This window comes from Cyrtonyx montezumae, unplaced genomic scaffold (genome assembly GCF_038088225.1).
Source record: "Cyrtonyx montezumae isolate F1298 unplaced genomic scaffold, pur_monq_1.0 scaffold_10, whole genome shotgun sequence".
Taxonomy (NCBI): Eukaryota; Metazoa; Chordata; class Aves; order Galliformes; family Odontophoridae; genus Cyrtonyx; species Cyrtonyx montezumae.
In genome coordinates, this window is record NW_027071826.1 from 19,923,845 (window position 1) to 19,937,784 (window position 13,940).

A 13,940-nucleotide genomic window follows, 5' to 3' on the forward strand; every position below is an offset into this window, starting at 1 on the left:
TTGCTTTGGTGGGGGTCTGAAAAAAGAAAAGATTGCTGTAAGGGAGCGACCATTCTGGCTCTGTGCAGGTGAGGGCCTTTGCTAAGACTGATCACATCAGTCAGTCTTGATGTCTTCCCTTCTGCCCTGGGATGCGAGTACATGTCTTCTTTCTGACAAATGATGTTACAAGCCTCTTAAAATTAACTCTAGCAGATATTATGATTCTGGGTCACACCTTCTCTGTAACTTTTTCTTGGAAGAAGAGTAGTATTTAATCAGAAATAACATGGAATTTTACTTGGTGTTCTGGTATTTTTTACTTTAAAATCTCTCTCCTAGTTTTCACCTTGCCAGCTGTAGTCCTCAGTTAGTTACTACCCAGCTTTAATTCTGCCCTGTGCTTCCACTCAGATGTTCTTTAACTCATGCCTGCCCTTCTTGCCATTTGGCAAATCTAAAAAACTTTTGCTCTTTTGTTTCATTGTGAAAATGTAACCACAAATCATGCTTTTCAGGATAAATGTTGAAAAGGGAATTTTCTAAACTATATATGAAAAAGACCTTTGTCTGTTATGACAACTTCTCTAAGAAGTTGTGTTTTTTAATGTTGAGATATTTACAAGTATAGTGTCCAGAAAATGACTTAATATGTTAGCATTACATATCTTCAAAAGCCTTCAGGAGGCAGCTTAGCTTCTGAAAGCTTAGTGGAGAATCTGTTAAATCAGCAAAAGAATATTGAGTTCCTGGTTGAGATTTGAAAAATGCTTGTTTCCAAAACAGAGTATGTTGAATTATGTCTTCCATTGAAACAGCCAACCAAAAGATAGAAATATAGGAATAATAAACAGAATGGAAGTATAAGCCTTTGCAAAAACAAGGGGATTTTTAATGCGGAAAAATTTACAAGCATGAATGTATTATAGTATCACTCAGATTTGAAAAACAAAGTTCTGGAGGATGACATATGTAACCAAGTTTTCGTCACCAGCTTGCGTGGTTAAATACTTCAAAATGTCAGAAAATACAGATTTTCTGAAGTGGAAGTTATTGCTGTCTGGCTTGTTGATAGAAACAGATATGGAGAAAGATTTTTCTTTCTATGCTAATGAAATAATATTCTATCTTCAGTTGTTGATGCTGATGCACTCAGAAAAACAAACAAGGAATATTGCAACCTGATCCATATCATTTTCAAGTAGCTGTATTTAAACCACTATATTTTCTGCATTTTCACTATATTTTTATGATCTTACAAATGTACAGGTTTGGTATATAAAAAAAAAACAAACACAACACTAATTTCTAAGCTGTGTGTGGTCAAGAATTTCCATAAAATTAGGTTGTTGGTTTGCCATGTCATTGTGGAATGATGGTTAATGCTTCGGAACAGTCTTTCCACTTTTATTTTTATTCCATGGAAAGATATGGAGGCTCAGTTGTTACCAACAGAGTCAGTAAGCATTACTGTACGTGTTATAAATACTTTTCAGTGTTGTTTCCCAAAGAAGGAGGTTGAGATCTGCTTCTTTGATGTTTTTTATACACACACAATTTCTCTCCACAGCTACCATAATCTGCACAAGCACTTTTATTTGACAGAGTACTTTTTTTTTTTCTAAGAACTCAGAAAATTATCTTAAGTCAGGAGAAAGCATTAATATATGGGAGGAAAATTGTTTATTACGTTCTCTAGATAGATCATGGCCATGAGGAGTGGAAGAAGGCAAGAAACCTGTCCAGGTAAACTCCCGTGAAATCAATAGATATTCTAGCAAATTGTTTCTGCTGAGGTCATTCTTACATAAGTACATCTGTGGTATTTTTCTCAGAGTAAACTTATTCTGGGGTAAAACACTTCCTTGACTGAAATAAGCCATGCTGAGGGAAATGATTCTGCCACAAATGAGGGGTGGTATGTTTCTTAGTAGATGGTTTAAGGCTTCTCACCTTCTGTACCTCTGCACTTGCAAGAGTTTGAAAAGTGGGATGCACTTGAAAAGTGTGAAACAAATTGCATTAGAGTTCTCATCTGAAAAAAAAAAAAAGCTTGTCTTGTGCTAAGATTAATATGCCCAGATTTTTATTTCTCATTGGTACTTTAAAATATGTCCTTAGTATGCTGCAGTCAATCTTCAAAATCTACTTGTTAGATGCATATTGTTTCTTACCAGAGGCAGCATGCAATTACTAGAGTATATCATCCAAGGTTCTCAAAGAATTCTTACAAATACATACTAGTGTTTGAATTCTGTTTCCCACATAATAAAAAGTGCAACTGAGACTGTTCTGTTTTGTTACAGCTTGAGCTATTTCAGTGAGACTGAGTACATGGAGCCACAGACATACGTTGAAAGTGGAATAATTTTGAATGTACTGAACAGCAATCTGTTCATATCTAAAGTTCTCTTTTTTGCTAAGTCTTTTGTTTAATCATTAAAATTGAAGATGCTAGCCTTCTTCACCTGGTGTGCAAGATTGAGATATGGAACTGCTCAGCTTAACTTCATTGTTCATACTGGCAACAAAATGTCTGTTTCAGTTAAGAATGCAAGACTAAAAGTGTGTTGAGCAGCTATAAAATTTGATAATGAACAATTATATAGTAACTTCAGTATAGCTGTCTGTTATGATATATTTTCCATTGATATCATTTGATCAATTAGAATTGTACTGGAGCTTCAGCATACTGATAAGTTTCACTGCTCAGGAACAGTTTTATAGGTATGTCTTGCTATGTTGCTTTGAAGCCTCTATATAAGAATTAATTTAAAATTTTAGCATTTAGCTTCCTTTGTACTGTTCCACATATCTTTGTTTTATATCCAGGTGACAGCAATCCCTAGTGTAACAAGCAAATAAAATCCTGCTTACAGGGTGGGATTTTTGTTTGTCTGTTGTTGGAGGGGCAGGGTGCTGCTCACCCCCTCCCTGAAGTTGGTTTCCTCCTCTAAGAGTGCAGTGTCAGTCAGCAGGCAGTCTGTGTACAATGCAACATGCTTTTTATTTCTCATGAAGCCTCACTGATGAAGTGTTGCATTGTTTGGAAGGGCAGGTTTGTGACTGTTTTCCAATTACTGCCTGGAGATCTGAAGAAGAGGGGAAAGCAAATGCGTCTTACTTGAACTAAATTCTCCCTTGAGTCCAATACCATCCGTGATATCTTATTCATCAGCCTTAATGGATGATGGGAGCATTACAAATATTAGATACTTGTAGTAGAATTTTTACTACAAATTCTAGGGCTTCTTTGTTCTTTGTGGAAACTATTTTTAACTTGGAAAAGAGACATTATCCAGATATAAAAGGAGTCCTTCTTTTTACTTTATTATTTTTTAACATAATTGTCCTGCCCATGCAAAAATTCTTGGGCAATTTTTATTAATCTTTTTTGCTAAATAAAGAATTGTCCAAGAATCCTTGCAGTATTTGTCTAGTTTAAGTATGAACTTCTGTGGTTTAAAGAGCAATGTGGCTAAATGATTGCCACTGTATTTAACTAACTCAATGGTGAACCATCCATTGCAGGAGTTTAGATCTGGTGTTGTGGAATGTGCAACCTTTTTTTGTTGTTTACCTTAGTTATCTGCAGAACAAAAACCATCAACTTCTGCTTCAAAATTCTTGAGGAATTACTTGCTTGAGTATCTCTTAGGTTGTTTTCACTATAGCTTATGTTTATTTGAATAATGTGACCCATAAAGCAGAGGTAGTAGCAGTGATGATGTGTCATCCATCTCACCTGTGGGAGTCTCCTGGCTGAGATACTGATTTACCTTGCACCAGTGTTATGGCAGATATCTATCATACGTGCGTTGGTTCAGCCAGTGGTACAAAACACTCCTGTTGCAGTTAAATCCGGTTTCAGAGTTTCTGTACTTGATGGAATGGGCAAGTAATTTGCTTAGAGTTAAAAATGTAAAAGCATGCATCTGGCATTCTTGGCTGTGTAGAGTTGATAGCAGCCACGGTGCTATGGGCAGCACAAAGGCATGAGAGGAGCTTTTAGTAACTCAGTCCTGCTGCAGTTCCCATGTTGTTAGTAATGCTTGGGGCAGGGGCTGCAGCTCCACACAACTATGGCTCTGAGCTGAGCGCTGTAAAGGGGGTGTGTTTCTCCTCCTTTGATGGTGTGTGACCTTTACTTCTAATTCCATGGTAGCATGATCTTTATGGGGACAGATGCAGGGTTTAGGTTAGATGATGTCCTGACTGCTTTTAAGTGTTTTACTAAATTGCAAAAGCAATCTTGTTAGGACTGCAGTAAACTTGTAAAAGGGTGAAAAAGCAAATGACAAGTTATTAGCTAATACTCCTAATTCCAGCATAGGTCTGTCAGTAGCTAGTTTAAGCTATTTACAGGGCCCATAAGGGACTTGAGATCAGTTGCTGTGATAAGGGGTTCTATTTTCCAGCCTTTTGAAGAATTCAATTCCAGTAATCCTCTTTCTTCCTTCCCTGAAGGTCATCACATTCCAGTTTCCTAGATTAAAGGATGTTACCAGAACTGTTGCACAACTCCTGTGCAAGAACAATTGGCAAGGGTGGTGTCTGAGCAGGCCTTCTCTGAGTGATCTTAAAATGAAGCTGCACACTGCCAAGAAAGCCAGCTGCTGGAGGAGTGTTGCAGGCCTGGTCATCTTTCTGGGCCTTCAGATGAGCAGATAGACAGAGTTCTGAGCTTCAAAACTCCCTTCCCAGCCCAAATGTTTTCTGAAATCCTGTCTGAATGTCTGAATGTGGTTTGGGTAGGAGTGGGATTAGCAACACTGGTACCTGGTCATTGCTGTCTCCAAGCGCTGTGTGCTTCAGCTTTGTGTTCATGGAGCCTATGTGAAAAACTGTAGTAGCAGTTAACAGCCTGCTACACCTGTGGGGCTGAACCCCAGTACATACTAACAAAGATTAAGATTGGGTGTTTCCTTTTTGCTTTGTATTGTAAACTGTACTCAAAATAACAGAATCCTTAGAGTTGGAAGGGATGTTTAAAGATTGTCTAGTCCAACTCCCTTGCAATAAACAACTAGATCAGGTTGTCCAGGGCCTGATCCAGTCACGCCTTGAAAATCATCAGGGACAGGGCATCCACATCTCTGGGCAGCCTGTTCCAGTGTCTCACATCCTCACTATAAAAGACTTCAAATGCAGAATTTTATGTTGGGGTAGAAGACTAAGCTCACTGATGCACAGAGGAGAGGAGCTGCATACAGTGAGGGAAAAGAGAAGCTGGAGGACAAGGAACCTGTGCCAGGCTCTTGTTCACACTATTTACGTGCTTGCCTTCCTTCACCATAACTGCCATTCTTTCTCAGAAGGTGGTAGTGATGCACAGTTAGTACTGAGAAGACACTGCTGGATATGCTTTTATGATCTCAGTAATTTTATTGTGGTCGCAGCGACAAGTTTTCAGAGAGAGAATCATTTAATTAAACTGATAGCTCTGGAGTAGAGTAAAAGCTGACAAGCTTCTCAGACCACAAGCCTGTGAAGAATGCAGCTGTCTTCCAGTTCTGTCTGTTGCTGTAATAGGTGCTTATGTGTCTGTAGAGAACTGTGCATGAAACTCGTTTATATCTCAAAGCACTCTTCAATCTGTATGGACAAATCTAGAATCGTAAACTCTCTTTATGAGAAAGAGTTTATGGAAGACTGTGAGGTGGTTGCCAACTACAAATTAAGGTTGCTTTTTTCACCTTTAGCCTGGAAGGTTCCTGGCAATTTGGAAAACCATAAAGGTGCGGAAGTTTCATCTCCTGCCTTTGGTGTGCTGTGAACTCTGTGCTGTGTGGTATGGGAGAATCTGCATTCTTGGCTGTGGAAGAGGGGCAGATCACAGCAGTTGCATCCAGCAGTGAGTGTTATCTCAGTGCTGCTGCAGCCATTAAATTTCATGTTTATTTTGATAGAATTATAAATCACTGACATGAAATGTTGTCAGAAGATATGCATTTCTGTACAGGGACAAGCGGATGCAGCTTTCTCAGGAAGTACCATGGTGGTATTTTTTTTCCCCATGCATATGGGTTGCTCTTCCATGTTGTTCTTAGACATTTGTGGTTTTATTGGTTGCCTGAATGTTAGAAATGCAAGTAATGCCATCTGGCCCATTATCTCTTGTCTCCTGGACTAGGTTTAGTTTGATTCTTTGTTCATGGGTTTTTTGTTGTTGTTGTTGTTTTAGGGTTTTGTTTTGTTGTATTTGTTAAACCTCACATTACAGGCTGGGATATTTAAATAACCTAGTCATTAGTTTGAAAACATAGAAAGAAGCTGAATCTCAGCTAGAGGATCTGATCTAACGTGAGCCAGTAACAAAACAAGTTTCATAAACACAAGATGCATTTTAATGATGTCTTGCTGGTTTGGAGGGGAGGAGAAGTGAGGAAAAATTAAGCTTCTCTAGAAACTAGGGGATAAAAGATTAAGAAAGCAAGCTCTTAGTGGAGGAGAAGGGATGTCTTAAATGGCAGCAAGTACAATTAAAAGTACCAGCTCCTACCCACAAACGATAGACCAAGTTTTGCAAACTTAACAAGTTCCATTCTTTTTTCTTATACTTCTTTGATGAGATTTTGCCTTTGATTGTGTGGTGGTGGGTGGAATGTCTGATGCTCTTGGCTACAATAACTGTATAGGTTCTTAAAACTACATTTGTTCTGGCTTGGAGCATAGCTATGTGGGTGTGAATGTTTCTTTGAGGCTTGGCGTTCCTTTTGGGAAATCACCTTATGTTTATCTACAACTTTAAAGGGGGGCTATTAATAACCAGCAGCCAACTTCACTGTGGCATACATCATCACTGCTGTAGATTTAGTGCATCAGTGTATGAATTACTCATTCGGTGAAGATGGTGTCTGGATGATCAGCTATCCAAAAATACACTGTGTGGACCAGAGGCAAGAAGTTCTAAGTATTGCCTGTCATTGTCTTGTGACTAGCATAGTGTTTAATCTTTTAAGCACATTAGCATACTATCTAATCAGAAATGCATTATTGTCAACTTCTTAGGGAAGATGGTACAGATATTGGGCAATACAGAAAAGTAATACACTGTGTTGGGTTGGAATTTAGCTGATAAATGTGTTATTCCATGCATACATGATTCCATGTGTAGCTGCAATATTTGAATTTTACCAGCGATCTAGTGTCCCATGTACTAATTTTGGCAAATGTCAAAAGAATCAATTCAGAATTGGCTGATCACTCGATAAATTGACTGCTGCTGCTTGTGCATAACAAGCTGGATTATCAGAGGTAATCTGTTTAATTTAAGCCCAGCTTACTTTCAGTGAGAAAGGTTATGGAGCAGCCACTTGATATGTTCAGCAGGCAGATCTAAAAAGAAAGTGGTAATTCCGTCAGTGCAGACAGGCAGGAAAATACATGGTGAAAAGCCTCACCTTTCATTAACTATTCAAACTGTAAGCAAACCATTCTTTAATGTGCAGGTATCATTGTATTTTGAGCAAAATTTGCAGCTTGTTTAAAAGCAGCTTACTGTGCTATTTTGCCAGCTTTGTATCTTCTGAAACAATTCAAATATGGAAAAATTAGGGGGAGTGGATTTGACAATTATGCTTGTCCTTCTCCATCCAGCAACAGCCACATCAGAAAGTGATAAATTAATCTTGATTAAAAGAGAATTCTAGTTTGCATTTAATTTTAATGTTTCTGTAAGCACAAGCGGTGCATTCATAGTCTGTACTTTAGTGAGAGGTCTTGTGCTGCAGTTACATGTGTGGTTTATGACTGTTGTCTGTTAATTTCTTTTCTAGGAAGAGAGTGTGTGCAGCAGCTAGCAGAGAACACAAGATATTTCAGGAGACGACTGAAAGAGATGGGCTTTATCATCTATGGAAATGAAGATTCCCCTGTTGTGCCTCTGATGCTGTACATGCCAGCAAAAATTGGGTAGGTTTAACAGGAGATTTTTTTGTCCATCTACTTTAAAGTTTGTGTGCTACAAGAACATCAAGACTTTTCTATATGTGAAGAAAGACTGGTTTGAAAATGGCATGTAGGGGCAAAGCTTGTTCTTATTCACATACAAAGAGATCTTTGCACCTTTCTTTGAAGTGTTTGTCATTTAGATGATCTTTATTTTTTGCAATTTGAGTGTTCCCATGATAAGCACTTAAAAAAGCAGTACATCCTGTGACTCTGTAATGTGCCTCAATTGAATTTAATTGGTAGAAACAAACAATTTTGAAATAGCAGAAGCATTTGCTTTGGGATGTTACAGCAGGGGGCATTCCTCATATAGTCAAACTTGTGAGCCTTAGTTTCTGTTTCCTATCAGAAGGATTTTCAAGCTTAGGTTACAAATCCATTTAGAAAGAGCCTGCTAAAAGACCCACATCTGCCACGTGTAATCTTTCAGCTTTGTTAGAATTTAATACAGTGGAAGCTTTTGAGGAAGACCACCATGGGATTGAATTAAAGAGAGCCTTGGTGATTAGGTGTTCTTTCTACCTCTACAAGAAAGAACTGGAAGCTTCAACTTGTGGTGTTACAGGCTTGTTTAACAAAGGCGTGTATGGGTAAACGTACCAAGACCTTTGTGCTTTCATTGCTCCGACTCCACTGATATCGTTCTGACCAATTTTCCTCATTTGTTTTTTTTTTTTTTTGGCAGTGCATTTGGGCGTGAGATGCTAAAGCGGAACATTGGTGTTGTGGTTGTGGGCTTCCCTGCAACTCCCATCATTGAGTCCAGAGCCAGATTCTGTTTGTCTGCAGCTCATACCAAAGAGATGCTTGATACGGTAAATGTCTCATCTCGTCTCTGTCTTGCTTCAACAGCCAGCTGTTAAAGAGATTCCTTCCCACCTACTTGTCCTATTACTTTTCCTGTAATTATGCTAATTTGATTGTTTCTGTTCTAAATAATTCTAAAGTGCTATTTTTGGAGAGCTGTCTCCTTCTCTCCCTTTTCTCCATTGTAAAATGAGTAGTACTAGATTTAGATTACTTGGAGCATGGGAATAGAAATGAGTGAATTGGCACAAATTGGTGAGTAATAGCTTCTGACCAGGCAGACATGGGAGAATGAATGGGAAGAGGGTGGGAGGAGGGGAAAAGAAGCAAACGTAAGTCTCTGAAGTCATATTCCCGCAAACTGAACTTCATCTTAAACCATGCAAACTTGATGTGCTGCTGCTGTCTGAGCAGTCACACCATCCTGCTGTCTGCTAGCCTGTCTTCTCCTAGTGACTAACTGGAGTCTTTATGTAGCAAGCTGGTTTCACAGGGTGTTTGTAAGCCCTATACTTGCTCTCTTCCAAATCCAATCTGCAATTTTTATTACTCCACTTAAAAAAGCTCTCTATTCCTATCAGTCTACTTACACACCTTCTAGCTTTCCAGAAAGTATTTCAAGTTTTGTGTGTTGAGCTCTGAGGATTCACTTCTAGAGTATACCTCTAGGTGCTAAATGCTCCAAACCAAGGAAAAAGCTTGTTTAAGATATTAGGGTTTATCTGCCTGAGAAGGTTAATCCAGGACAAAATGTATGAATTTTGAAGTGAATGAAGAAATCTTCATTTTTAGCTTGGTATGTGGAGGCTTTGGTCTGAGTTGGCATAAATGGCTTCAAAGTTTAAAGCGGCTGCATTCCTTGAACTCAGAACTCTGGCAATTGGAGTTAATAAGTAGCAAGTCTTTGTGTCAGTGACTGTATTCTGTTTTTCTGCTGACACAGTGAAACAGAATCAGTTTCAGGCAGCTAGTAATTAAGAGGACAGTCAGATCGGATCCCTCTGCTGAACTGTGGCAACAATATCCAAGAGGAAAACAAATGAAGTGAGTGGAAGTGGAGAGAGCTGGCACCGATTTCACAAGTCTTTGGTAGAGACGACTTGGTACCCTGTCCATGTGTGCGTGGATACTAACTAACGCTGTTATCATGGCATTTTTTTCTAAACAAAATTAATCCGAGTATAAAGCATGGGGAAGAGAACCTCGTCTTAGAAATGCTGATATTTGTAATGCTTCCTTGTTCTTACTAAATAAAACCATGTGATGGGGAATGGTTCTCAGTTACAATTTTAACCATTTTATGTAAATAGAACTTCCTTGCCTGAAAATATTTGGCTCAGGATCAGAGTGAGGTCCCTCATAACCTGCATCCCTGTGGGTTGGTGCTTTCTTTTTAGTGATGAAAAATATATATTACACTCTCTTAAAATCAGAGTTCACCAATGCCATTTCCTTTGTAGTCTATGTTAGTCACATGTCCCTTTTTGTTTTAAATTAATAAAATCCTAAATCTGCATTCAAGAATAACAGTTAACAGACTCTTTCAACAGAAATTAACTGTAAATTGTTTCCATATGGGGTCTTTACTTTAAGCTCTGGCAAACTGTGCCCACGCTCTTGTTTGGTTTTGTTTTTATTGAAGTCCAACTTCTGGTCTTGTCATTCCCCCAGATTTTAGAACGGAGAGGTTCTTGCTGCCAGATATAACAAGCATGAGGGGCCATTGTTTAAAGAAATAAGAACTTGGACTATTCATCCAGGAAGGAAAAGCATGTAGGGATATTAACCTCCATCTGCCAGCTATTCTCAAGAGACAGGCATTTGACCCAGAGCATGTTAGAACTGGAGTGTTGTTGCTGAATTAGTGGCACTCTGAAGGAATGCTGAATGTACCTATCTGAACAAATCAAAAATTTAAGGGAGTGCAAAATGTCAATCTTGGAAGTTCAAAAATCTCGCTTAAGTTGGAAGTCATCTTCTGCACCTATCTCTGTCACTCACCATGGATAAGATAGATAATTAGCATGACATACTGTTGCACGCTTGTCTGCAGCAACTGACTTATCTTAACCACCTTGTTCCAGGGGTGGTCTCTAGAAAAATAGAAGCGTAAGGTTTGACTTCTAATAAATCCTACTGTGAGCCAGTGTCTTATCAAAGAGATTGCATAATTATCTGAGCAGGGACTTTCCTCATTTCTTATGCTAGCAGGTGCTTGATCTCTGGAGAACTTCATATGATTTGCATTCAGATCATACAGTGAAAGGTTTTGCAAGCTCATTAGTGGTATTCTTGACCACCAGTTGGCTAGGTGTTGCCTCTATGGCTACAGTTAGAGAAAGCTTCTTTCCAGGAAGAAAAAAAAAAAACAATACTTGGGATCCTACCCAGAATGGCTTTTCATTCTTTGACAAAAATATCCCATACAATATTTATTGCATCTCTAGTTGTACATGGGCAACTCAATCCAATCAAATTCAGATATTTAAAAATGCATCAAGAAAAGCTGTTAGCATAAAGCAGCAGGCAGTTTTTTTGATGTCTTATAATTTAAAAAGTATGGTATTTCAGTAGTAAATAGTGTATCAACACATACTGACATTGTTCATATTGAACAATAGAAGAAAAGGCGTCAAACCTCCAGGTACACTTTCCTGTTTCAGCTATGTTATAACTCTCTTAGAAAGGGAGGAATGCTTTTCTCCATTGATCTGTGTATGGACAGGCATGGCTTTAATTGGGCTGACAGTGAAAATTAGGGTGGTATTGCTGGCTGCTGTATTCATGCTTTGCTGTTGGGATAGTCAGGTAGGTGCAGAATCCCTCTTGGTTAAATCATTAGTTAAATCACTTTGTCTGGTGGCCTCCAAATACAATAAAAAAATAGTTGTGCATACCTGAAGCTACATGCTCCTAGCCTGATAAATTTCCACTTGCTCTGTGAGCATGCAAAAAGGAAGATGTGCTTATAGTTTTTTTGCATCTGTTTCCCTTGTTGAAACTGTGGTGTCTTTCTCAGGCTTTAAAAGAAATCAATGAAGTTGGGGACCTTTTGCAACTGAAATATTCCCGTCACCGTTTGGTACCTCTCTTGGACCGGCCGTTTGATGAGACTACATATGAAGAAACAGAAGACTGAGCTCCTCCGTATGCCTTGGTGGGAGGGACACACCCCATGGGACACTCTGTGGCATGCAGGCCACAGTCCATGAACAACACACTTCTGAGTGCTTAGTGTAAAAGACATTTCTTCACTATACTGAAGTGGCCACATCAACTCTAAATGGCGTTTTCTAAACAGAGAGAGGAGAAAGGAAAAATATATATATCTTTGATTCATGTGTCTTCAGGGTCTGGCCTTAGAGGTGCTTGGCTTTATTTCTTCATGTTGCTTTTTTTATTTATTTGTCTCAATAAGTTCATGGCAATCCACGTTGGCTATGGCTAATCAGCTCAGACTTTGTATGCACCAATAGCCTCCCAGATGCTGGCTGAGATGTTGTGAGCATGTGTGACGCTGGCATGGCAGCATTTCCAGTGTCACTGCTGGGTGTCTGAACTTGTAGTAAGGGGTGAGCTGACCTATCTGTTGATTGGAGACTTCCTAGAGAAACTGTTGATTGCTAACTTTGACATGTTTAACAAGATTGATAATCAAACCAAAGCTTTTTTCTTTTGCAGTTACTTGTTTAAAACTTGAATATAGCTTTTTTAAAAATAAATGTGTTGCTGACACATCACTGACAGGACCATTGTTCCCAAATGTTATTTAGTTTTACAAGCCACAGGCAGTAAGACTTCTGGGATTCTAACTACTTTTTCTTCCCAGTATGGATACCAGATTGCCTTCTGGTTTCAACAGTAATTGTCCTCTTCGTATAGGGTAAGTGATGGAGAGATTTTGTTGTTGTTGTTGCTAGTGAATTTTAAAATGGGGATGATTTGTCTTCTGTCTGACATATTTCTGTTAAAAAAATAATAATTGGTTTTAATGTGTGTTGCTTTCATGGTTTCTCATCTTCACGTTACTTTGGTGGGTTTTTTTTTGCTTTAGAACTAGTATGAAACCATGACCAAGCATATCTAGTAGCTGCTAGGTTCTAGAAAGATGTTCTTGGAATTAAGTAAGCTGTAACAAGTGTTTTGCTTCCTGTTAAGACTGTGACCTCTGAATAAGCAGGCTTACACGATGGATTAGAACCACTTATCTCATGAAGAACTGTGAAAGAATGATTGCTACCCTCTGCCACACTAATTCACTGTTTCTTGTCATGTATGAGATGATCTTGTTGTGCAAGGCTCTTACTCAGAGTATGAATAGCTTGGATCTGTATCAGACACTTCAGCTGGCAGCTGTGTGTCATGTCTGTGTAGGCCTTTCCTGAAGAGCAAACATCTTCACAACTGCAATTAGTTTGAGGTGGCTACTCTTTTGTATTTCTGTTACTGTGAGGTCAAATCAATGTTCAGAGCCAGTTGCTATTCAGAATCTTTTTTTCCTTTTCCAAATTTCATGCTGTCCTATTCTGATCAAAGTTTTGAATAGTCACCTTTGCTTTAGCACACTTTGGAGATGGTTTATAATGTAGTTGTTGCATCTTGAGTTCTTTCAGTGAACAAAATGGGTTGTTTGAGTGATACCAAAATTATTATAACCAGGATCCATTGCAATGTAGTTCTTGGTGTGTTTTGTTTTTCCTTTTTACACACTCCCTCCTCCTTCCAGACATGCAGATTATCTGCAAAAATAGTAATGCCTGAACACTTCACAATTTGGTTTTGGGTTAGCATGATGTTCTTTGCAGGTAGTTGCAGAGGTTTTTAAACAAGTTCTTAAAGCAGAGTGCAGTTAGAAGTAGTGTGGTGCTTATGTAAGTTATGTTTACTCTTGCAAGTAGCAGGGAAAGAGCTCTTTGATCACTGGAACCAAGCAATTCTGCAATTACATCTTGTTGATTAAAGTAGAGTTGGTCTATCTTTTACGTGATATCTTCACATCTTTATAAATCTTATTATATGTTAATATAGCTGAAATTAGAAACACTGTTTTTACTTTTACCGTTGCATTTCAGAAATGTAATTAGACGAGAATTAAATCTGCTTTCAGAATAGGTTTGGGTTAACCGTTTGTGTTTCAGTCCCCTGCTTTGCTGGCCTTCTGGAGCAAGGTGTGTGTGCAGCCCAAGAAGTCTGTAACCTGC

At 38.6% G+C, this 13,940-nt stretch overlaps 1 protein-coding gene across 2 annotated transcripts in view; it reads left to right on the plus strand.

Annotated features, from left to right (window-relative positions):
* The window catches only part of SPTLC2 (serine palmitoyltransferase long chain base subunit 2), a 64,530-nt gene extending 51,795 nt beyond the window's left edge, over nucleotides 1-12,735 (plus strand). For both annotated transcript variants that reach the window (XM_065752102.1, XM_065752111.1), the window contains exons 10-12: nucleotides 7,758-7,893; nucleotides 8,618-8,747; nucleotides 11,759-12,735. In XM_065752102.1, coding sequence (XP_065608174.1) covers nucleotides 7,758-7,893; nucleotides 8,618-8,747; nucleotides 11,759-11,878 — 386 coding nt within the window. In that variant the 3' untranslated portion in view covers nucleotides 11,879-12,735. The remainder of the gene's footprint in view (nucleotides 1-7,757; nucleotides 7,894-8,617; nucleotides 8,748-11,758) is intronic.
* Nucleotides 12,736-13,940: the final 1,205 nt, after the last annotated feature.